The sequence below is a fragment of the Lethenteron reissneri genome, chromosome 66 (genome assembly GCF_015708825.2).
Source record: "Lethenteron reissneri isolate LAM-NWPU_2019-01 chromosome 66, ASM1570882v1, whole genome shotgun sequence".
Lineage (NCBI taxonomy): Eukaryota > Metazoa > Chordata > Hyperoartia > Petromyzontiformes > Petromyzontidae > Lethenteron > Lethenteron reissneri.
The window spans coordinates 5751343-5775329 of record NC_083844.1 but is presented as its reverse complement, the minus strand read 5'-3'; the positions used below and the strand labels follow the sequence as shown (position 1 = coordinate 5775329).

General features: G+C 48.1%; 2 protein-coding genes across 2 annotated transcripts in view; both read left to right on the top strand.

Annotated features, from left to right (window-relative positions):
* LOC133359837 (uncharacterized) overlaps positions 1 to 6724 on the top strand; it is a 145523-nt gene extending 138799 nt beyond the window's left edge. The window contains exons 35-36 of the mRNA XM_061578387.1: positions 3248 to 3363; positions 6593 to 6724. Of these exons, the coding sequence (XP_061434371.1) occupies positions 3248 to 3281 (34 nt within the window). The 3' untranslated portion in view covers positions 3282 to 3363; positions 6593 to 6724. The remainder of the gene's footprint in view (positions 1 to 3247; positions 3364 to 6592) is intronic.
* Positions 6638 to 23987, top strand: part of LOC133359835 (uncharacterized) — a 51094-nt gene continuing 33744 nt past the window's right edge. Inside the window, exons 1-6 of the mRNA XM_061578381.1 lie at positions 6638 to 6779; positions 9915 to 10060; positions 16582 to 16714; positions 17495 to 17769; positions 18988 to 19130; positions 20611 to 20720. Of these exons, the coding sequence (XP_061434365.1) occupies positions 9936 to 10060; positions 16582 to 16714; positions 17495 to 17769; positions 18988 to 19130; positions 20611 to 20720 (786 nt within the window). The 5' untranslated portion in view covers positions 6638 to 6779; positions 9915 to 9935. The remainder of the gene's footprint in view (positions 6780 to 9914; positions 10061 to 16581; positions 16715 to 17494; positions 17770 to 18987; positions 19131 to 20610; positions 20721 to 23987) is intronic.

Below are 23987 nucleotides of genomic sequence, written 5' to 3'. Positions count from 1 at the left end.
CTGGGCAACCGGAGCCGGTCGCCCCCAGGTGGACTGTAAAAACGCCAATTTGCGGCCCCCTGGTAGTTCAATGCAATTTTCATTGATTCTAATTAGAATGGGCATCTTAGCCAAAAAATCCGTGCCCAACAAGCAAGGAACCGCCAGGGACCTCGAAATTAACACAACGCCCGAGGCCGAGACCCCCCCGATAGAAATATTAGCGTCCACCTGTCCCACGATGCCCATACTACCCCTGTTCGCAGCGATGCAGGAAGCGTAAGCCGGCCTCACGGCCCCCGGTGGGATGTTCAAAAGATGGAATATGACATCCGAAATAATGGTCGCGGACGCCCCGGAATCCACCAAAATACGCACGTCCACCCCTTGGATCGACCCCGGTACAGTGGACGAACCTGTAGCGGCCGCGACAACCCGCCGAGCCAACTTACGCCACTGCGTTATCGAGCGACAAGGCGCAGATACTGGCCCCCCATATTTTAGAACATCCGCGTCGCACAACAACGGCGATGAGTGAGGTGTCAGGCCTTACCGGGTGTCTGGTGCGCACCGACTTGCCTGTGCCGGAGGGTCTTTCTTTGGGGCGTCCGCGATCGAGGCCTCCTGCTGGGGCGGCCCCGGAACCCGGGCCCAGCAGTCCCTGGCATAGTGGCCCCGACGGCCGCAGCGGAAACAGTCGACGTCGGGTCGGCGCGCAGCAGGCCCCCCGTCCCGACGTGGCCGCGCCGGCGGCGGAGCCCGCGGCCCCGGCCCGCTTCGAGCCGGCCACGGAGTGGAGGCGGCCGACAGCTCCTTTGGGCCGGTCGCATCCGGCACGTACACGGCCTTTGTAGGGTCCCACCCTACGGCCCCCCCATCGACGACAGGACCGCCCGTCCACGCCGTGACTTGTTTCCAGCGGCGGAGATTGAACTGGGCGTCCAAACACTTGGCCACGGTCCGGGACGTGAGTTTCTCGTGACCGCACGCCGGCATAGGAATGCCCAGATCCCGGGATAACTCCAACATCTTCCCCAAGATGAGAGGTTCCAGCAGGTCAGGCTCCGTCTCCGGGTAAGCGGCCATCGCGAGTTCCAGCACGGCGCCCCTGTACGCTACAGGCGACTCCTCCGGTGCGCGTTGCCGCTGCACGAAGCGGCGATGGGCGTCATCCGGTGGCTCGTACGCGTCTGCCATTTCGTCGAACACTCCACGCAATGTTTTCTTCTTCGCAGCTTTTATAGAGCGAAAAAAACGAACAGACTCATCGTCAAGGAGAGTCGGAAGCACCTCCAGCGCCTCGGCGTCCGTCCACCTTGCCGTTCGTACCGCCGCCAAAAATCGACAAGCGAACGCACTCCAATCGCCCCCGATGGAGAACTCCTTAACAGTTGTAAGGTGACGACTGCGGCTCCTTGGCTTGCTTCCGTCCGTCACCGACTCTTCCGGCGGCAAGTTCAGCAAGGCGTCGCAACGCGGTGTCGCCAAGATGGCGGACGATCCTCGTGGCGGCCCCAAAATGGCGGCTTCCCGCCTTCCGTGGTGCGCCACGCCCAAGATGGCGTCTTCACGCCGCGTGGCCGATGGCGGCGCCATCGAAGACGACCCGGGCTCCTGCCGATCACCACCATCACCTTCCAACGCCGCCCTTGGCGTGACAAGGTCACACAACTCCGTGATGACGGTTTTTAGGGTCGCCAGTTACTCCGCCATCCGGGTCCATCTTAAATCTTCGTCCTTCAACGCAGATGGGTCGGACGCAGCGGCAACCTCCTCCACACCCGGGCCCTCACGGATCTCTCCCTCCGCCGAAGTGAAGCCGACCTCAGGAGGAAGATCGTCGTCGTCCGATGATGAAGCCGACGCCGGAGATGGGATATTCTTCTTCCTCAGATGTTTCGCCATGCCGTTTCACTTCTGACTCCAGTGTAATAAAAGGACTCGAACACTTCTTTCTGTCTTCGTGTCTTTATTCAGGTTCACGTCTTTACCCACACGGCACTCTGTTATAACTCCTGTATTTGTAGCCCCCGGCTATTCACTGCTATTATAGCTTCCTCTCCCCTCTGACTCTCTGCTTCATCTACTGTAACCTCCTCCCTGCAGACTCGCTGCTACCCCTATGCAGACTCCCGCTGCTACCCCTATGTGCAGACCCTCTGGCTGTCACTGTATGCAGACCCGCTGCCCACTCTCTCTGTGCAGCCCCGCTGCTGACTGCAGCCTCCTCGCTGCTTCGGGTCGGTCACCGCTGGCCAACGGTGCCGATCCTCGCTCCCCCCGTGTTCGTGACGATCTCGCCACACCCTGCTTCGCCCTTCGTGGCCTTCCTCTGTTCCTGGTTCCCCGTCACTCCTCTTGCTCTTCCGGTTCCCCTCCTTCTATACTCAACCCCTCTGCCCCCCACGTGACCTAACTCCTCCCCCCCTGACGGCACCTCAGAAGGGCCGTTTACAACCGCATTACACCTTGAACGCAATATTGTCGTCTTGGCGAAATTGACGTCGTTAATTGGAATCCAGGCACACCGGGTTGGTGGTTGATAAAGTTGTGCTTGGGCGGCGAGATGCCGCGAGAAGGCGTTCACAAAGGGAGCGATGATGTCCACTGAGCGAAGGAAGTGACGATATTGGCTTGCAAGTTTTGTAGGCAAATTGTTACATTGCGAGATTGCGAGAGAAAGGCCGTAGCTTTTGGGCGGCCTTCATCCAGCAGTGGATTGCGATGATGATCCCTGATTTTTCTTTCAGATCAATTGAATGGTAAAATCCGTTTGTGACGAAATTTTGTTTGCAGAAACGGCTGGCATGGTTTATGCTCCCCACTCATAAACTCACACTTATTGTTTCCCTAGCTCACTCCATGACCCCCTCAATCTCCTCCTCGCAACCGCCACCACCGTTACTTTTCCCTCTTAATATTTTTTTATACGGCTTTCACTCATTAACTCCAATTCATTCAATTCACTAATCATTTACCGCCATCAATTTCACCTTTCACCAAATTCACGCAGCATCACAGATTTGCCCCCATTGCTTCCTCATCTATTTCATTCACCTCATCTCCACCATCACATCCATATGTACCGTTGTTAATTATGTGCAAAGTGCCTTAGATAAGGCGCTATATAAATTCCTTTGAAATATAAGATTCCCTTTCGTCAATCGAGAGACGCCTGTACACACGGTGCATCCCCCCATGCCTCCACCATGGTGCATTGCATTTTGCCGTTTTATCACAACTAAGATTCCGTGATGTTCTGCCACAGCATTGTCCATCAAGATTTCACGAGGACCTATTGAGAGTGTGACGCTCAGCAAAAATCGCACCCATTTTGCGGTGATATTTTATCCGACCTCGTATGAAAAAGGACATTTTCAAGCGGTAAGTTTTTTTTTTTACTGTCACTTGCCCAGCAATAAATAACTCGCATGATGTATCAATTCCACTAATAATTTCCGTCAACCACGATATGGATATAACCAAATCGCCCAGAATGCACCCCGATCTCATCAGATTGAGGAAGCTGAGCGGGATTTGGCCTTGGATTGTACTCGAATGGGCAGCCAGAAATACATCTGCCCAGCCACCATGATTAAAACAAATTTCAACGGACGTGCTGCACGCGCGACTGCAATTTGCTCACGCTTGCTAGTTACTCTTAGAAACCAACATTGGTTACGATCAGTAAGTTTTTAGAAAGGTCTTTTATATCGTTCTAGGTTACCGTATGGATTTAAATGTTATTGTAGTTTTTATGTCGGCAGATTCATGCAACATGATTATTAATCAATGACTCTGGTGTATAATATATAATTTCACACATTTATAAATCACCTCGCGTACCCCCTGGGACATTGCCACGTATCCCCAGGGATCCACATACCCCTGGTTGAGAACCACTGCAGTCTAGACAGTTGACACCGCCTCAATTCTCATTTGAGCAGAAAATCACTTTATATGTACAGTATGTTGAACTTATTTCGCACCATACGAAGCCAACCACGCTAACCTGAGGCACCGGGGGGAAGGATCACAAACTAAACACAACAAAAAGCAGCAGTTCTAAAGAAATTAGTTTGCCAATCTTGATTCTGCAAAAGTGCATAGCTCCCAGTGTCTTCCTAATATCGGGAGGGAACGTTCCAGATGGCCATGTGATAGAGTACAGTGGCGCTAACCAGTAATAATCTATATAAATAAAGACCTTAATCTGTGTCTCAAAAACCTCTAGAGTACTTCTCGACAGGGTAAAATACAGAAATTTGGTACTGTAACGGTGCTCTCAGTACTCGCACTGCTGTGCTTTAGTATGTGGTGGGACCACTGTTTCACGTGACGCCCTCGCTGACCATTTGTGGAGTATAACAAGGATCACGGCCAGTATACAGCAAAATAATGGTGTTTATTTTGAATTCAACAAGTTTGCTACTTCTCCAGGGGAGTGGAAATATCACCAGCCATTATAGCAGCCCAAATCACCTTCATTACAGCAACAACAAACAATACAAGCAGACAACAACCCGACAATGCCAGCTTTCACGGATCTCCTCAAACACGAACGCTGACGGGAGACAGCTGTGGAGCAACCATCCAGGGTCCCAATGAAGTGTTCCCCAGTTCTGGAACAGATTAAACAAAAACGTTCCAGGGACAACCTCACAAGCCCTCTGGTGGTCACCTCCCCTCTTCCCCGCAAGTGTCCCAGCTACCAATGCCCCGCAGTCCCCAGCATTTGCAGAGGGCCACTTTGACGGCAGCAGCAGGTGGTCCTCTGTGACGATCCACTCCTGACTCAGAGACGAGGGTTGCTGGAGTGACACTGGCAAACAGCCCAGCAGTCAAGAGCAGAACCCCAGTCGATCGCGCTCACAGGCCTGCAAGTTGTTGTCATAAACACTCCTGGCTCCAAGACAATGGTCGCTGGAATGACACACCGACACGACCGACTCTCTTGCCGTGAACAAGGTGGAGTTTCATTGTGGTCGGCGTGGTCTCAAGTCACGTCCCTTTGTTCTCTTAATGGGTTAGCGCGGCGCGTGTAAATGAGTCCAATCCATCATGCTCGTGTCAATCCGAACCCCTCCCCAATCAGGAGACACCCTGCCCCCAAACCTATCGCTCTCACTGCCACAGGTACAGTACATAGGTAGCTTTTAGGATGCAAACAACAGCAAAAAAATCTGAAAATCCTAGATTTTTCATTTTACAGCCCCCAAATCTAGATTTCACGTGCCCCGTAAACATGTTTTTTTAATGTCATTCAGAAACCATTGAAAAAATTACATTGCATTTTTTTCGTTTGATAGGGCGTTAAAGAGCAAATACAATTAAAATGGGAACCATTGTTCCATTTTATATTGTTTTTGAGATTTCGGATTCTAAGCTGTTTTTGAACGAAAACATCTACATTTTATGATGTTCAAATCTGAATAATTCTAAAATGGTAAAATATAGATGAGCTTTCCCTCATAGAGTTAAGTTGATTCATTTTCTTTAAATTCAGTGTTTTCCGATAGATACGTCTTTAAATATAAGTTGTTTAATCAAGTTGTAAAAAAAATTTGCGGAAAAATACCAATTTTTGGAGTAGTTGGTCTCTGGTCGTCGATACAAATTGTAAAAAAATCAAATCAGGTTCATTATATTATTTATTGAAAACTTTTGCCGAGCGAAAACAGGCTTTATGAATCGGTCATAATAACAATTTACGTTTGATCTGTAAGGCACCTTTTACTAATGTCTCAAGGCACCTTGTAAGAATAACGTCAAGAGAGAAGGAGAAGTTAAATAGAATAAACTGACTTAATAAGATGTGTTATTAAGACAAGACGTAAAAGTGTCCACATTATCAGATGAACGAATTTCCCACGGTAAAGAATTCCACAACAATGGCGCAGTGACAGAAAATGCCTGCTCACCACAGTAGTTGGGAGAAAGTAGTGTTACAAAATCAATTGTTGTACTGTGCTTCTATGCCTTTTTACCCCCCTCCCACACCTGCCTCTCCCACATCTCCCGCATCAACATCGGCCCTCACCAGCGTGGTGAAGTATAGTCAAATAACTCCACACAGGGTCTGGGGAGGCATTCACATTGCAGGGGTTTTCCATTTGAAATGAGCTATAAAATCCGCATGTGTTTTTGGCTTATTTGTGATGATCCACGGCTGATCCATAATAGAGGGGTTTGGGTTAGATTGAGTAAATATAAATGTGTGTGTCGTTAAACCCACCACCACTTGACACGGCCAATCGGTAAGGGTTGTCATGTAAACAAAAGTGCTAATTCAGCACTAACTAACCGGTTGTGTGTTGGAGAGTAAACCCACTCCAACATTTACAGTTTGATTACCGTGACGTTTTACCAGTAATTACCAACAAAAAACTTCTGTTGTGGATTATATTGGTCGTGAAAGCGTACGTGTTAAAGAAGTAATGATTACCGAAAAAAAAAATTGGCATAAACAACACTTCCATTCACTCGTGTGACCACCTGGAACCCGGTCAACCTCAATTAAAAAACCTCATTTAATTTTAGGATCGCGTTCTTAGCTTGTGAAATTGCCTCCTTGCGACTTGGAATGCAACGTTTCACCCCCCCCGCCCCCCAGGTTGCGAGACACCCCGCTGCACGAACCGGTGCCGTACCGCAGTCCTGGGACGTTCTGGGGATGATGTTCCAGCCGAGCGGCATCTACATGAGTGGCGAGACCCGGGGAGAGATCCGGGAACTGCGGCCTGACGCTACCAGTTTGGTCAACTTGGCATCCGTTACGCTTGTCCAACATCACATTGGAGGTAAGCAGTGCCTTCGCTCACTCCACTCCTGGTGCAAAGGGTCATCTATCGCAGGGGCCTCTAGGGAAAATCCCTGTAGAGAGCGGTATTTGGCAGCTCCGTCCATGCTGGCCAGATGTGGACCCATCTGAAAAGATTTTCATGTACGTACATTGAACTTCTTTGGCACCACCGTACGTAAGCCTAACCATGCTAATCGGAGGTGCGAGGGAAGTGACACCAGACTAACACACAACAAGCCACGCTGGCCAGATCTGGACATCTTTGAAAAAGAGTTTCAGAGGTCACCAATTCGTCCATTGTAGATCACGATTCTGATTCTTGTGTCTTGGAGAGGTGGAAGTACCCACATTTCACCCCGCCACCCACCACCTGTCAATCGACTAACCGGTGTACCAATTCGCACTACAGCGTGGACATAGTTGGGCACCATTGAACCAGCAACCTCTCCATTGCACGTTCGGTGTGCTGCTTATTACACCATGGTAAGAAATATTAACTGGTTCGCCGGTACGTGGTGAGCCAGCCAATTGCAGGGCTGCGCCTTTATCCATTAAACAAAAAAACTATCTGGAGCCCCCCCATCAGTGCGAGATGTTAACTCCATCGCCTGGTGTGCAGGAGGTCGTGGGTTCACCCCGACCCTGACACGTGCCATATATTCGGAGTTTGCGTATCTCTCTCCCCGGAGTCACGTGGATTTTTATCCGGGTCCTCCGCTTTTTTCCCTCCACATTTAGAAATGTGCGTTTAGAGCATTTGACTGCTTGTAAAATTACACACGACATTGTGATGGCCAGGTCACATAGCAGCTCAGTAGCGGGCCTTACCTGGTAACAATAAAAACAATAGTTAACAATAAAAACAATGTTAGAGGTACCTATCTTCATTTCACCACCGTCGGGCACTTGCAATGACGATTCCTTACGAGCGTAGTAGGTGGTGGGCCACCAAATGGCCCCCCGGCAGGGCCAAGTAACGGCCCATAACTTTCTTTGGTACAGCCCACCTGTATACATGAGGCATCTCACTCAGAAGTGGGCCACAGTAACACCCCACCCCATCTCACGAATATCTCAGTTGCTCTGATAGGGCACTGGTTTGAGAGCAGCGTTTCATTTTCACTCTGGAAAAAAAAACGCTGTTGGTGAGTCTAGTGTGCGCTCAGTGATTTCCATCACTGCAAAAGGGGCCGTTCTCGCACTTGGTGTACAGTAAAACTCCTCCTTAACAACGGTAATTGGTTCCACAAAACCGGTCGTTGGCCGTTAAGTGAGGTATAGAAAATGCACATTAAAGGCTTAATTCGTTCCGCTAGCATAAAAAAGTTATCCTTAAACGTACTTTATAATATTTAAACATTGGATATTGATGCATAAAGATACTAACAACATTATAAACACATAATATAGAAAAAACACGGTTAATCAATGCATGAATTAATATTTACTCTACCTACAACAGCCTGCCGTTAACAGGGGAATGATTGGTAAGCGAACACATTGTGCTCTATGGAGGCCCCTTCGTGAAGCGATTGGTCGTTAAGAAGGGTTCTACTATACACTGCACACCACTTTATACTACTCTATATACTACCAGCCTTTTGCTCGTCCAAGGATGGGAGTATTGCAGTAAATCTAAAACTTGCAAGCGAAAAGCAGACTGCGACGTGATATTCATTGCATTAATTCGTGTGTAATTTGTAAGGGCGCGGTGACACAGACCTACTTCATTTAAAGGTTATAATCCCTTGTTCATGACGTCATTTTTACTTATATGTCTCAATAGGTTGTTGGGGGGCGCCGCAGGCGTCAAGAAACTCTCAGATCCTGTCGAGAGTTTATTGGCTTTGTCTGTGAATCCATCTCTGCTGTCTTTCTAGATTTAGCCATCATCTCTTTGTTGCTGGATCTTCGTCTCTGTCCATCGTCTACAAAATATAAGTTTCATTGTTTGTCAGATTAATTTTTTTAAGAATTCACCTTCAACTACTTATTCACTTAATGTCTTGAGACACGATCGGATGTACGGCTAATAGTGAAGTTCGATTTAAAAACTTAAAAAGAACGCGAATGGCTTTGCTGTACTTGGGAACTTGTTTGTGAGGAGCGCACCTCTGGTTGGCTGCTTGGTCCCGGTCACGTGACACACTTCAACCAATCCGTGCCGCGTTAGTCACACAATGACAGAATGACAGACCTGGGTGTTTATATATTAGGATACTCCACTACTATACACTGGACTCCGCTATACACTACACTATGCTACTACACACTCAAATATAGACTACACTATACATTACAGTAAGCTATACACTACATATTGGGCTCTATGGAGGTCCGTCGTTAAGCGATTAGTCATTAATCGGGGTGGTCGTTAAGAAGGGTTCTACTGTACACCCCCTTCTGTATCCGATCTAAAATAAAATAAAAACGTAAATTTCTGTGGCGCAGCGTAAGTTTGCGTTGCTGTTTAGGACTTGCCAAGTGGAATTTTGGCCAAATTGATTGACCGCAGGTTTTCCCAAAACGTGGCAATAATATATCCGTCAGTTAACGTTTTAATTTGCTACACAATAATTACTGTTAACCAAAATAACTGTGAATCTAATTCACCTATAAGTTGAAAAATAAGTAAAACATCACCGAGTCTGCACGAGAGAGCTTTTTCCACTGCCAAGACAGAAAACGTAAGAATGTAAACAAAGGAATTCGAGACCTCAACGCTCACAGATAGGCGTCTCTGATTGGCCGAGGGCGTGGCTCAGCCCCACTTACAAGCGCTCGATTGGCCGAAATTGGCACCCGCATGCATAAACATAAACACAATACCGTTACATCACAATTCATAATGTTAACTTGAAACCATGGGGGTCCCTATGGGAGGCGAAACGTTAACCCGAACAACCGTGAACCCGATGATGTCACTTCACCGAGGGACTGCTGTAATAAAAAAAAAAGTGGTCAACGGATACACCTAAGTCATAATAATGCGACTTGAAAGATAACGAAATGGCATTATTATATCGCTAATTGAATTATTTCGAGGGCAAATGTTAGAAAGTGGTGCAGAATACACGTGTGTGCATGCGATTTTTTTAATTCTTCGTTTCAACAATAATTTTCCCTTTCACAGATACCAGATCACCTTTCTTATATGAAGTCGAACGTCTCGTTCCAAAATGGCTCGAACTTTCTGGAGACCCTGGGCCCAGGAAGCTCAGTGCCCATCTCTCTTTGGATAGATGCTCCCCATGCTTTCAATGCATATTTTGTTATAAGGTAAGTTCTTAAGACCAAAGCAGGCGGAGGATTTCTCTACAACTATGGCTGTCGCCTGATGATGTTGGTTGTTGTAATTACTGGTGAAACCTCGCGGTACTCCAATTGTAAATGTTGTAGTGGTTTACTCTCCAACACACTGGTATGCTGTACTCGTGTAGTGTCTTGTAAAATCACTCAGACTGACACGTTGTAACAAGTCACCTGATTACACTTTATTAGCCTATTCTCGCACCAGTTGTAGGCACTCCTATCGCTGTCTATACGTTCACTTCTGTTAACCAATTCCCACTCATATCTACGTTACACCTCACTAACCTGCACACAGCAGCTCTCACTCTCAGCAGCTCCGCATTCAAGGCTTCGCACACAGCGGCTCTCACCCAGAGGCTCGAACACAGTAACAGGAACTCCCTTCCGCTCTCACGCGCGTCCTTATATTCCCCCCCCCCCCACAATTGTCCAGCTCCTTCCTTGTTTCTCTTTATGGCCAGATAGGCTGGCGCCTGTCAGGCCATCAAACACCCCTTATCGCACGTCTCCCTGACAACACCTCCGGTGTCAGCGTGCAACCCCGGGCCGACCTGGTCTGCACCAGCTTCTCTCCCAAATTAGGTGTCGGTTTGCCCGTGCAACCTAATGTTGCACACGCGCACGTGTTTTTCCTCGGTTGCTCTCGGCCAACAGTTTGCGCAACGTATTTCACCAGACTACACTCGTAACGAATTGGCACGTTTTGTTTACACGACAAACCTTACTAATTGGCCATGTCGGGTGGTGGCGGATTTAACGACACACATTTATATTTACGCGATCTAACCCACAAAAACATCCTCTATAGATTCTTGAGTGACGTTAACACATTACATCGTCCCCTGTTATCACAATTACACTCAGACATTACTTCACGGGTGAAGTGTCCATTTGGAACACTAACAGGAGATGCAAAACCATCTTCGTTGGAGGGTAGCCCTACGGACGTGGGCTTGAACCCAGGTTCTGAGTGGTGCTAGCTCAGCACTGACCTCCGAGCCTCCCAGCCACCACTATTATTAACCTATTTATTATTTTTAGTCTGAGTAACTCGTATGCTTTCACAACCAATATTATCCATATTAGAGGTTTTTGGGTTAGATCGCGACCTAACTCAAAAACCTATTTTGGATGATTAATTATCAATATATCTCCATATATGTAAAAGGCAAATTTGTGATTGTGTCTGTTCAAAATGTTCAGCGTACTTCCCGACATGCAACAAACTTGAAATTTGCCATGTGGGTACTTTCCAGACTGTACACCATGCAAAAATTATTAAAATACACTTTGTGGGTTTTTTTGGGGGGGGGTGGGGGGAGCTCAATAATGCATATATTTTTTGCACGGCAAGTGAGCTGTGACGTCAAATCTGTCATGTGACCCGCGCATGTGGAAGCGTCACGCATTGTAGTGTACTGATTAGCCCGCTGCGCTACAAACCCGGCGATCCCAAGTTAGATTCCCGCTCACGGCCACCACCGTTGACGATTTTTTCAACCGCTCCTGGGCTTCCCCTAGGTCGACTCAGCCTCAAACGAGTAACTTCTGTTGTGTGTGAGCATCGCCACTGGGGAGACAAAGGTGGCCGGGCGTAGTGCTCTCACCCGCCCCCTCGTGTGCCGTGCCGGTCTTCATAAGTGCTCGCTAACAGCACTTTCCCCCTACAGTGTCTTTGTTTTTATCTATAAAAGTCTCCGCGCGCATGCTCTTATAAGAGATTTGCCTCTCAAACGGTGGCCTTGACGTACAAAAAAAATTGCCAGCCTGCACGCCCTAAGTCCCGTGGTGGGAATAGGACTATTCCCTTTTCACGTCCGTCACCTTTAAATTAGATTATTTAGTGTGTTTTTTATATTTATTAAACCTAAAAGTTAGTTTGCATATTATTTAATTATTTCCTTCGTCGCGCGCTGGGTTACAACGCAGCCAGCTGCACTCGCACACAGCGCCCACGAAGTTACCACCAGCAATCCACACGTGCCATTGCCCAAGGTAAGTCGCACACTTTTCTATTATATGCTTTTAGATAAGACGTAAGTCCCACTCTTTTGTCTTATAAGCATTTACTGTGGAACCTCGGTATACATCGTTAATTCGTTCCAGAAGGTAGGACTTATACCGAGAATTACGTATACCAAACGAATTTTACCCATAATAAATAAAGGGGAAGGAAATAATCCGTTCCAGAGGAAAATAAATGATATTTTATATGGCATATTATACATTAATGGGGTTGCATGAAATAATTTAGACACTAATTACTAAAATGCATACAGAAGCCACGTGACCAGCGCTGCTGCCAGCTGCGCTGGTCACGTGGCGTGCCTCAACCCCGCACGTGGCGCGCGCCTCGACCCGGGGCTCCACCCTCCAATGGGGGCAGCCCCCGACGCCCCCCGCCCCTCTCCTCAACATCCCCCGCCCCTCCTTCCCACGACCCCCGCCGCTCTCCCCCACGCCACCCCACCCCTCTCGCTTTGTTTCAGTCGCGAACGGGGGGCATACGCGGGTACTGTAGGCGGTGACTCATCCTGACCCATACAAGTTCTAGCAAGCACGTCGTATCCCAAGCAAGACGTTGTATCCCAAGACATTTTTTCTCGAAAAACACGACGTATACCAAATTTGACGTATTCCAAAGCGGTCGTATACCGAGGTTCCACTGTATCTCATTACACTTTGCACTGCCCACATGGGTTGCCCCTAGTAACGCACACACGATCGCCACAAATTTTCTTTTGCCTTACACATGCAGCTTAAACACACCAAACACGTTTATTCTTCACTGTGCGATGTTCTCTTCTCCCCACCACACCCCAATGATACCCCAATGCATCCTGAAACTACAAAAGAGCCCCTACATATCATTTTTATAGCACTTACATCACATTATTGTCAAGTTGCTGGGGGAACCGGCCCAGCCCGCAGCCTGCCAAGGTCACACCTCGGCGGGCTGGGAAATTTAGGTGAGCCCGGGGGCTCTGCGCGGGACAAGGCCTCAACTACGGCAATGTCTGCTTACTACTTTGTGCTATACATTCCATATATACTGCTATATAGTCAGCATGTACTACTGTAGTGCGAGCAAGTACCACCACTGTCACTTGCCCTGGTCTAATCATAGCAGCTTACACCACAGTATGCATGCACTGCTGTACGGAAAGCAGGTACAGTACCACCACACTTTGCACTGCTGTAATCATAGCAGGGACCACCACAGTCACTATGCACTGCTGTAGTTAAAAAGATAGGGTGTTGACTGTTATGTTATCCGACTCTCTGTTGTATTACATTTCTAAGTATACTAGATTTGTGTTTCTATTTAATGTATACCTGATGATGATTGCTTGTGTTGCAATCGAAACGTCGTATGCTAGTATTTAATTTAATTTATTATTTTATCTTTATACGTGACTTTACCGAAAGAACCAAAGAATAATTCCTCCAGTCACGAAAGCTCCAAATTAAGTTTGAACCACTTCTACGGGGAAGTTTTAAGTTTGTTTTCTCTCTCTCTCTCTCGCTGGGTTTTTTCGTTGTCTCTCTCTGCCTGTGTATCGGCCTTCGTGTCTGTGTTTTTTCAAATTTCACACTTAACTTCTAATTTTGCAATCTTTGGAATAACGTAATCAACCAGGCTATGCGTTGTGTGTTGACCGACCCTCTGTGTTGCATTGCATTACATTTCAAAATTTTTGCTAGGTTATTTAATTTAGTGTGTCTCTCTCCCTGCCCCCTAATTTTTTCAAGCTTTCGCGCACCGTACCACTCATCGTGCTACTCATTGACATACTAATTTCTCTAACCCCTCCCTCTCTCTCTGCCCCCGCCCCCTCTCTCTATTTAAGGCCTGGACACAGAGGCGTAGTTTCTCTGTGTTCCTATGTTTGTGCTCTCTATGTATCTCTGTGATATCTGTCTGCTTATATTTCTGTCTATATGTTTCTGGTTCTGTGTTTTATCTCTCTCTCAGGAAGAACGTAATCAAACAGATACGGTGTTGACTTATGTTATCCGACTCTCTGTTGTATTACATTACATTTCTAAGTATACTAGATTTGTGTTTCTATTTAATTTATACCTGATGATGATTGCTTGTGTTGCAATCGAAACGTCGTATGCTAGTATTTAATTACATTTATTATTTTATCTTTATACATGACTTTACCAAAAGAACCAAAGAATAATTCCTGCAGTCACGAAAGCTCCAAATTAAGTTTCAGGTACCACCACTGTATGCACTGCTGTAATCATACCAGCTACCACCACAGTCAGTATGCACTGCTGTATTGATAGCTGGTACCACTACATGATGCACTGCTGTATTAATAGCAAGTTACACCACAGTCACTAGCCACTGCTGTAGTGATATCACGAACCACCACAGTCGGTTTGTACTGCTGTAGTTTAAGCAGGTATCTCCACTGTCCGTGTGCACTGCTGGAGTGATAGTGCATACCGTCGATGTGTGTGTTCGTAAGTCCATGTGTGTGTACGTGGTGTGCGTGTGTAGACAACTACTCTTTTTTTTATTCAGTTACTAACTTTTCACAATAATAATGCCTGCGTCTAAGTCCATGTGTGCGTGTGGGTCGATGTGCATGTCTGCGGCGATGTGTTTGTATAAGTCGATGTGTCTGTATGTGTGTGAGTCAGTGTAAGTCCGTTTTTTTCTGTGTGTGTGTTTTGGTCCACGTGCGTGAGTCCATGTGTGTGTGCCTCTATGTAGGTGTGTGAGTACATGTATGTTTGTGTGGGAGTCTGTGTGTACAGCAATGTGTGTGTGCGTCGATATGTATGTGTAAGTTCATATGTGTGTGTGTTAGTCTATGTATGCGTGTGTGAGTCGATGTGTCTGTAAGTCGATGTGTGTGTGTGTGGGTCCATGTGTGTGTAAGTCCCAGCGTGTGTGTCTTAGAAGATATGTGTGTCTTTGTCCATATGAGTGTTTGTGAAGGTCAATGTGCGTGAGTCTATGTACCATCGGACACTCCACGCGACGCTCACAACAACGAGCGGAGCGCCGGGTGGCTAAAGCACAGCAAGTTGGAATAGTAGGGGGCACAGGTGCTGCATCAGCCAGTCGTCTCATTCAGTCGACCTGTGGCATCTGGCTCTGCCCCGTGACCTCCTGCCAGCGGGCGTTCGACACTTCACGTAGCCTCCGGGTGCACATAGTCTGCCACAAGCGTTGTGGTTACATCACCGCCACTTAATGGAGAATGGCGGTTGTTTTTGTTGTTGAGTCTATGTATGTATGTGTGAATCGATATGTGTGTGTAAGTCTATCTGTGTGTGTTAGTCTATTTGTGTGTGTCTAAAGTCGATGTCTGTGTGTGTGAGTCCATATGTGCGTGTAAGTCGATGTGTTTCTATGTGTGTGGGTCGATGTCTGTGTCTAAGTCCATGTGTGTGTCTGCCTTTTTCGCCCGGGCAATGCCGGGTACTTACCGCTAGTCTATCTATCTATATAAAAGTAAGAAATTGTTTTTGTGTGGTCGCACCCTTGACTCTCCAACGGTGGGGTTGACGTATCTCGTTGAACGGAGAACGTAGAACTTAGACGAAAATTTCTTCAGGATGAACAACAACAACCCTGGACCCTCTCGGGATCTGGCTTATATTCTCTGCGGCATGGCTGGCTGCTCCCTTGGCCACGACCACCTTCCAGAATCCTCGAGCAGGATCTGGACCCCAACCATCCATGTGACCCCCCTAGCCCCCACTTGGGGCCCCTTTGTAGACTTAACTGGTCATGTGTCCTCTCGGGTCAACCAGAGTGCCATGGCCTTTAGTATCCTCATTCCTATGGCTGGCACTCCCACACCCTGTCCTGTAGGGTTGGCACTATACGCCAAGCGTGGTGCCATCTAGCACTATCAATCAGCGCTCACCGGGCCCCTCTAGGGCCGGTACTACACCCACACCCTTCTGGTATCCGCGATGTCGTTACACCGCACGCCGTGCCTCTCTCGGGCCGGCACTGCACAGTGGCATCCCACGATGTCACTACACATATACACCCACACAGCCACACACCCACACATCCATAGTTGCACCCCTGCCGATAGGAGATTGACTGCCGGATCACAAGTTAATTGTCGCTCGCCATTTTACACAACAACAGTATGCCTTTGTGTTATGTTTTTTTGGTGTGCGGGCAAGCATGTGTGCATCCGTGTGCGTGCGTGTGTGTGTGTGGGAAGCGGTAGTGGAGTGGTTAGCATTCTGTACTACGGACCCGGCGGCCCAATTGTCTGAACCGGTTCCTGGGCCTCTCTGAGGTCATCTCAGCCTCAAATCGGTACCTGTTGCATTGTGTAAACATCGGCATTGGGGAAGCAAAGGCGGCCGGGTGTGGTGTTGACCACCCACCCACCTCGTGTGCCATTCCGGTCTTCATAGGTGCTGCTCACTAACAACACTTGCCCCAACAGTCTGTTCAGGGAATAGGTGGGGAACTTTGTGTTTTGTGTGCGTAACAGAGCGCGTACAGAGCTGGGAACTGAGACTACAGCAACAGTTTTCCTCGACTACAAATACTCACTGCCCAACATTGAAGTTCAACCGGGGTCACTGAGCATGCGGGTGCTCAGAGGGAAGCCTTCCTTAGCAGAGGTAAGGTCAACTCATACCTGTATGCTGTTGCATGACGAATTGCATCATCGGCCATGGTCAATCCACCGCTGGGCAAAGGCCTCCCCAAGCCAGTTGCCATCCCTCAAAAATATTCCAAAGTCATGATGCGCCATGTACACTCATCTAATTTGCATTGCCCTGTATCCCCGCTGGATGCAAACTCCAGATATATTCTATTAAGGTCCTGAAGATATTCTGATCTCCATCTGCTCAGCACTCCCAGGTCTAGGTTGTGCTCTTTTGGTGATTGGGCTTTTGTTATCGTGGCACCCAAGCTATGGAACGCTTTGCCACTTGAAATCTGGCAATCAGAGCCGGTGGATATATTTAAGTCTGATTTTTAAACCCATCTTTTTAAGGTGGCCTTCAATCTTTACTTTTGTCAGTTGGCCCTGGTTCTGTTTTTTGTTACCTGCTTTTTATGCATTGGGATCCTAGGATGTGATGTGCATTATACATTTTTATTATTTTTTATAACTTAAGCCGGTAACGATTTTTTTTTGCATCGTGAGCTCAGGCAGGCAGTCCGTCTTTAAGAAAAAAAAATGTGTGTAAAATCTGCTGTGGTCGTTTGAGCTTCGATACGGCCAAAGAGCACAATTGAAAAATCTATAAATCATCGAAGCAATTTACCAACAGGGAAATCACTGTATTGAAATTGCGATAAAAATGATAGTGACAAAGGCATAGTGTGACATTCAGATGTATTTTTATTTAATTACATTTTCATACCATTTTATTTTTGGTGTCATTGCTCAGCTGTCGGTGACAAACACGGGAAAGGTCACGGCCGAGCAAGTGAGCATCACCTTGCCCGGCGGAGACCTCCTCTACCTGGTGAGCTTTGCCAGGAATGGCTCCCGTCAGAACGACGGCGCCCCGCCACTCAGCCTGGCTCATGGCGAGCGGGCCACCCTCATGCTCTCCATCGCCGTGCCGGAGAGCCAGCCGCTGGGGGAGATCGCCGGGAGTTTTTACGTCGCTTCGACTGAGACCTCAACGACTGTGCCATTCACCATCGTCGTCTCTTCCGAGTACGTTATCTATATACGGTAGAACCCCTCTTAACAAGCACCCCTGTTAACGACTGATAGCTTAACGATGGGCCTCCATAGAGCCCAGTGCGTAGTGTAATGTATAGGGTAGTCTCTACTGTAGTGTATAGTAGTTTATAGTGTGTATAGCAGTGTAATGTATAGTAGAATACAGTAGAACCCCTCTTAACGACCACCACTGTTAACGACTAATCGCTTAACTATGGGCCTACGTAGAGCCCAATTTGTTAGCTTACCGACCATTCCCCTGTTAACAATGGGCTGTTGTCGGGACAGGAAATATGAACTAATGCATTGATTAACTATAATTATTTTAACATGTGTTTTGTAATGTATATTTATATATTAATATCAATCTTCTAAATATAAGGTACTTTTTGGGGTGAAAAAGTTAGCTTTCGATGCTATCGGAACGAATTAAGCATTTTAACGTGTATTTCCTATTCTCGCTTAACGACCAAATCACTTAACGACCGGTATCCTTGAACCAATTACCATTGTTAATCGGAGGGGTTCTACTCTATACATATACGCACGAGTGTGTGCATGTATCAGGGGACACAGGTGGTGCATTGGCCCAGTCATCTCAGTCAACCCGTGGCACCTCGATCTGTCCCCATAACCTCCTGCCAGTGGGCTTTATACATTTCACGTGGCTTTAAAGTGCACATAGCCTGGCACAGGCGCCGTGGTGATGTCACTGCCACCTAGTGGCAAATAGTGGTTGTTGTTGTATTCAGGAACAGGAGTGCAGTGGTTAACGGGCTGTGCTACAAACCCAGCGACCCGAGTTTGATTCCTGCTAACAGCGACCACCACCAGTGACGATTATCTGAACCAGTTCTGGGCCTCCCCTATGTCGACTCGGCCTCAAATGATTACTTGGTGCTGTATGTAAAATCATCGGCACTGGTGAGACAAAGGTACCTGGGGGAGGTGCTGGCCACCCACCCCCTCGTGTGCCGTGCTGGCCTTCATGGGTGCTACTCACTAACAGCACTTGCCCCAACAGCCTGCTAAGCCTAAATGGGGGATCTTTGCAGCAAGCAGCAACTGCGGCTTTTGGACGGCCGTCTAACAAGGACGGGCAACGTGCGTCACGCAGTGGGCCCCTTTCAGGTTTGTGCTGGCTTCTGCATGACCGTGAGACTCCCTCTTGATGCCCTTTTTTAACTCGGTGGTGGTGGTGTTTTTCAGCCAGCTACTGTCTGTGGAGGTGATGGTGGAAGACGAGTACACCTACTTTGTCGCGGGCCACCCCCTCGTCCCCAACGCCGTAGTGCTGCTCAACAACCCTTCACGTGGCGTGCGCCTCGCAATGAGCACGGCGGAAGGCAACGGTGGGTGCAGGTTTAATGCTCTTCTTGTTCTTCTTGTTGTACGACGGCTGATGCAGTAGATGTAGAGCAACGACTACGGTATCACGTTCGGTGTGGTCAAGCCGCAGATTACGGCTCCAGGAGCAGTAGCGGAGTGGTGTATCAAGATTGCTTTGTCTCCTTCATATTTGTAGATTTGGGCGTAGCATCATTACACGTTGTACTACGGTCTCTGTTCTAGGCTGGTGATAGGGGTGGTGATTTGGGTGGTGATAGGGTTAGTGATTGGGGTAGGGGTATTTTCTTACGTACGTGCTCATGAAGATTTCAGAGGCAACAACTACAATTTCAGATTCGGGTAGTCAAGCCACAGATGACCGTGTCAGGAGCGGAGTAGTTGTATAATCAAAACTGGCTGTCTGTTTACTGATGGACAGCCAGTTTTGTTTTAGCATGTTTAGCTTCTTTTTTCACATGCTGATTTCCTGCTATAAGTTTTACCCACCAAGCAACATAGCAGGAGGCTGTTTCTTCCTGACCTGCTTTTTTGCTTTTACCATCTACATGGCAGAGGCTCGGTCCCGTTAGCAGCAGTTGCACTTTAACAACTCTGGCACCCCCCCCCCCTCTCAGGCAGTCTACATAACAAAGGCTCAGTCCTTTGTTATGTAGATTAGCCGCAGTTTCAAGCTGCATCTTACCATAATAATAAAAAGGGGGCCTGTGCTGGCTCATCCTCCCCTCAACCAGCATGTATACGGGGGGTAGTATCTCTTGGAATTTATCATTTACTTGATACAGCAAGCGTGCTGTGACGGTTCCACCTGAAGACGGAAGCTTGTGTTGCCTCCGAAACGTCGTGATTTTTATTATTTTTTATTTTATTTTACTTTTATTAATTTTAATTTTTTACCTACGTGACTTTACTGAAAAAAACCTAAGAATATGGTTTTTACAGTTTAACGTTTAAATGTGTCATGGTGCGTAGAATGTACTATAACCTAAAGATCGCATAACTGTCTTTAATTTTATCCGCAGAGACGAGGCCAAGCAGGTAGTGTATTTGCCGCCTGATAAAATGGAAGTCCAGCGGCTGGCCTGGATAATTTTTACTTGTAGTGTATCATGTCGTGTATAGTAATGTATCATGTAGTGTGTAGTGTAGTACGTATGTATGTTGAACTTATTTCATGCCATACATAGCCAACTACACTCATCGGAGGTGCAGGGGTAGAACAACAACGGAACACAACGCAGTTCTAAAGAAATTCGTTTTGAATCTTAATTATTTAAAAGTGCACAGCTCCTTGGCCTAGCCGCAGCAGGGGCCTTGAGATGTTGAGGCTTTTAAGTGTCCTATAATTTATACTGATCCCATGATTGGCTAGTTGGGGCATGTGACACACGGTTGTCATGGCGAAGTAGTCCACGTTGGAAAGTTGCGTGCCCCATTTAATGAAGCACGTTCGGCGGATTGCGACGGACGTTTTTTTGACCCCAGGGACGGCAACCTTCTCCAACGTGACGGAGGACCGTTACGAGGTGTATGTGGAGGCTCCACGTCACGTCCCCTACTCTGGGGTCGCAGTGTTCTCCGACCACAATTCGCAGGTACTGTCACTACAGAACGGTGGTGCGTGTGAACACGGCTGTGCATAGACTCGCATAGTCACTCGCCCGCTCGCATAGTCGCTCACCCGTTCAGATAGTCACGCACACTCACCCATCCTCTGATTAGCACAGTTGGCTATGTACGGCGTGAAAGTAGTTCAACATACATATGTAATGACCGAGGCAACAGACCACTTACCTGACATAGCGTATGTGCAAACAGACAGTCAGGAAGTCAATAAAGGCCTCTGATTGGTGCAAGAAGACCTCAAAGACGATTGGGTTAGGATACTAGAACCAAAGGGATTGGAGGAGAAATGCCATCGTAAAAGTCAGGGAAACGAGGGTTGATTGTAGGAGAGACGGTTCACAGTCATCAGAGAAGGGGGAAGGGGGATTGGCTGAGGGAAATGGGGTGAGCGAAGCTTCCAGAAAGGGGGGCTCAGAGGATATAAAAGGGGATGGCATTAGGGGAGGGGGAGGTTGAAGAAAAGACGAAGTTCGAACATCAAGTACTAAAGTCCGGGCCTAGGAATAGCGTGTCCAAAATAAAGGCTCTTAGTGAAGCAAGTATGTGTCGGTGTCACTACACATACACTATCGGGTGGCTCTCACCTGACCGATGGCCACACCCACTGAGTTAATAATGTAGTCACTACGCCTCTGATAAGTTGCAAATATTGTTATTTATGCTCCGGCTCGTACTCGACCTCCGAGAACCCTGCGCAGGCAGCCACTGCGGGCCACCGCTGTAAGTTGACATGGGCGTGGATGCAGCGGGCAGAGAGACGCCCATCTCCTGGGCCAGCGACTGCAACCTCTCCAGCGCCAGAGAGTCTAGTGTGGTCTGCTCCAACCGTGGATATGCGGCGTGGCCCTGTGACAACAACGTGCTGCGAAAGGCAAAGGGGCGTCTCGGTCTCCCCCCGTCTTCGCAGCAGGAATTTTCGATGCGCTTTGGATGGCGGGTCAAAAATAGCAGCCATCTTGGGCACAAGCTTGAGGCAGCGTCGCTCGGTCTGCTGCGGGGATGGCCTCAAATGCCACCAAGGAGTCGTCGTCCAAAGTGGTGGGCAAAGCCTGCAGCGCCTCCTCGTCAGACCATCCCGCGAAGGGCGCAAGCAGCGGCGAAACAGTGCTAGAAAGCTGTCGGGAAGCGTTTCCTGCCCAGTTGACAAAATGGCGGTCGATTTTGGCACCCCGCTCACGGCAGGCAAAATGGCGGCCGCCCGCGTGGCGGAGATGGTCGAGCTGCCCGTCCGTTGCCCCCATGCTGCAGCATTGTCAGCAGGTGCTGCAGACCCAAGCTGGATAACCAGTGCCGCTGCAACAAAGAGCAAGCCCGCGAGACGTGCGGTAAGCTCGCGCCACCCCTCTCAGGCCAGCGGCAGCGAGGAGTCGACATCACTCCCTTACTGCTCCTCAGGGATCACCGCTTCAGGACTCATCTCCAGAATCCTCAATTTCAGGACTGCCGGAGGGATCACGTCCCGTTGTCCTCATCTCCCGAGGACACAATAGGCAGAATATTTTTCTTGACCGACTTGGATATGATGACTACATTTCTTTAACACTTCTGACGCCAAATGGAGTGACTGACTCAGAGACACTAAGAGTAGGAGGTACTCTGTTTATTAACAAGGCCTTAACCATTAACACTTGGAAACTACGGTTCCCAGTCAGGACAGCTGGTAGACTGCCTGACTGGCGATGATGAGATGGTGAAGATGGAGACGATGGTGAAGACTCCAGCAGCATAACGGGATCCCACTCTACATGACAGCCCCGAGGTCCCCACCCGGGTCCCCTCTGATACTGTCAGTGTGGTCTGGCTCCGCCCTCGGCAACGCCCCCTTCTGGAACCTACTAGCAGGTTCTCGATGTGCCCATTCTGTAACCTTTCCCCTACATCCCTCTCTGTTCTATCACGTGACCTATTGTCATTCAGGGCTGCTGTAAGTTGTAGATCCCCTTCCCTGCCAGCAGCCAGCGCTATGCTGCTACGTCACCGATTATATTTCACTACACATGCAAAAGGTATTTATTTGGTGTTTTAACATCTTAACACCTCCTGTTTTATTGCAAGAAAGGGAAAAAAACTATTATATTATTTTTCATAATTTGATACTGGCAACAAGGTGCCATGATGATATAGCTGCTCACCCCGAGATATAAATGTCCTCATAGGTGCATTGTAATGTTCACCTTTTGGCATTCTCTGATCTGATGCTGGTGAGACTAGGCCATAAAGAAGGCTGTAGGTCAATCCGTTTCAGAGACAATGCATATATTATTAGACTATGTGTAGTGACATCACGGATGTCACTGTGGTGCCAGCCCAAGAGGGGCACTGTGTGCGATCTACTCACATCGCGGACATCACATATGTAGCAACATCGTGCATGTCGCTGAGTAATGCCGGCTCTAGCGAGGCACAGCGTGCGATGCACTGGCATCGTGGACACCCCATAGGTCGGTGTCATACCGGCCCTAGAGGCGGCTCAGTGAGCGCTGGAATAGCGCAAGAGGCACCATGCATGGCGTGCTGCGCTGACTCCTACTAGAGGGAGTGGGAAAGTATCAGCCAGGAGAAAGGTTACCCTAGGCCACGGCATTCTGGTTGACCCTGGAAGTCACGTGGCAGTAAGATCCACACAGGGCTCCAGGTGGGGGGGCAGGGGGTGGTCACGTGTCAGGGGTAAAGACCCGATGGGAAGGGTCGAGAGAGAGAGCTCGAACTCTCTCGTAGGTGGGCGTGGCCAAGGACGGCCACGACCCGGGAGCATATAAGCGAGGTCCACACAGGGACCGGAGTTCAGCGTCGCTCCCGTCATATGAAGATCTACGTTCTACATCCGAGAAGAAGTCACCAACACGTGGATGAGGACTCCAGCTAGGGTCCCATCCGTTGCAGCTACTCTCAGTAACACACGTAGATAGCCTGGTGGTCCACCACCATTTGTTATCTAGTAAAGGGGCAGTAACCCCTTTGTGTTATGTGTTGATATCGAATAAATGTGTTGCCTCCACTACACATGTGATTAATGAAGACTTGATTCTTCGCAAAAGGTATCTATTTAGTGTTTGAACATCTTAACACCTTTTTTTATTGCCGGAAAGGGTATAAACGTATTCTTATTTTTCATAATTTTATACTGGCAAAAAGGTATCCTATGATAGAGAGGGGGGGGGGGAGCTTTCGGTTATAGGTGCAGGAGAAGAAAAAAAGGTTTTCAATCCTGGACTTGGACAGGTGCAGGGAGTTGG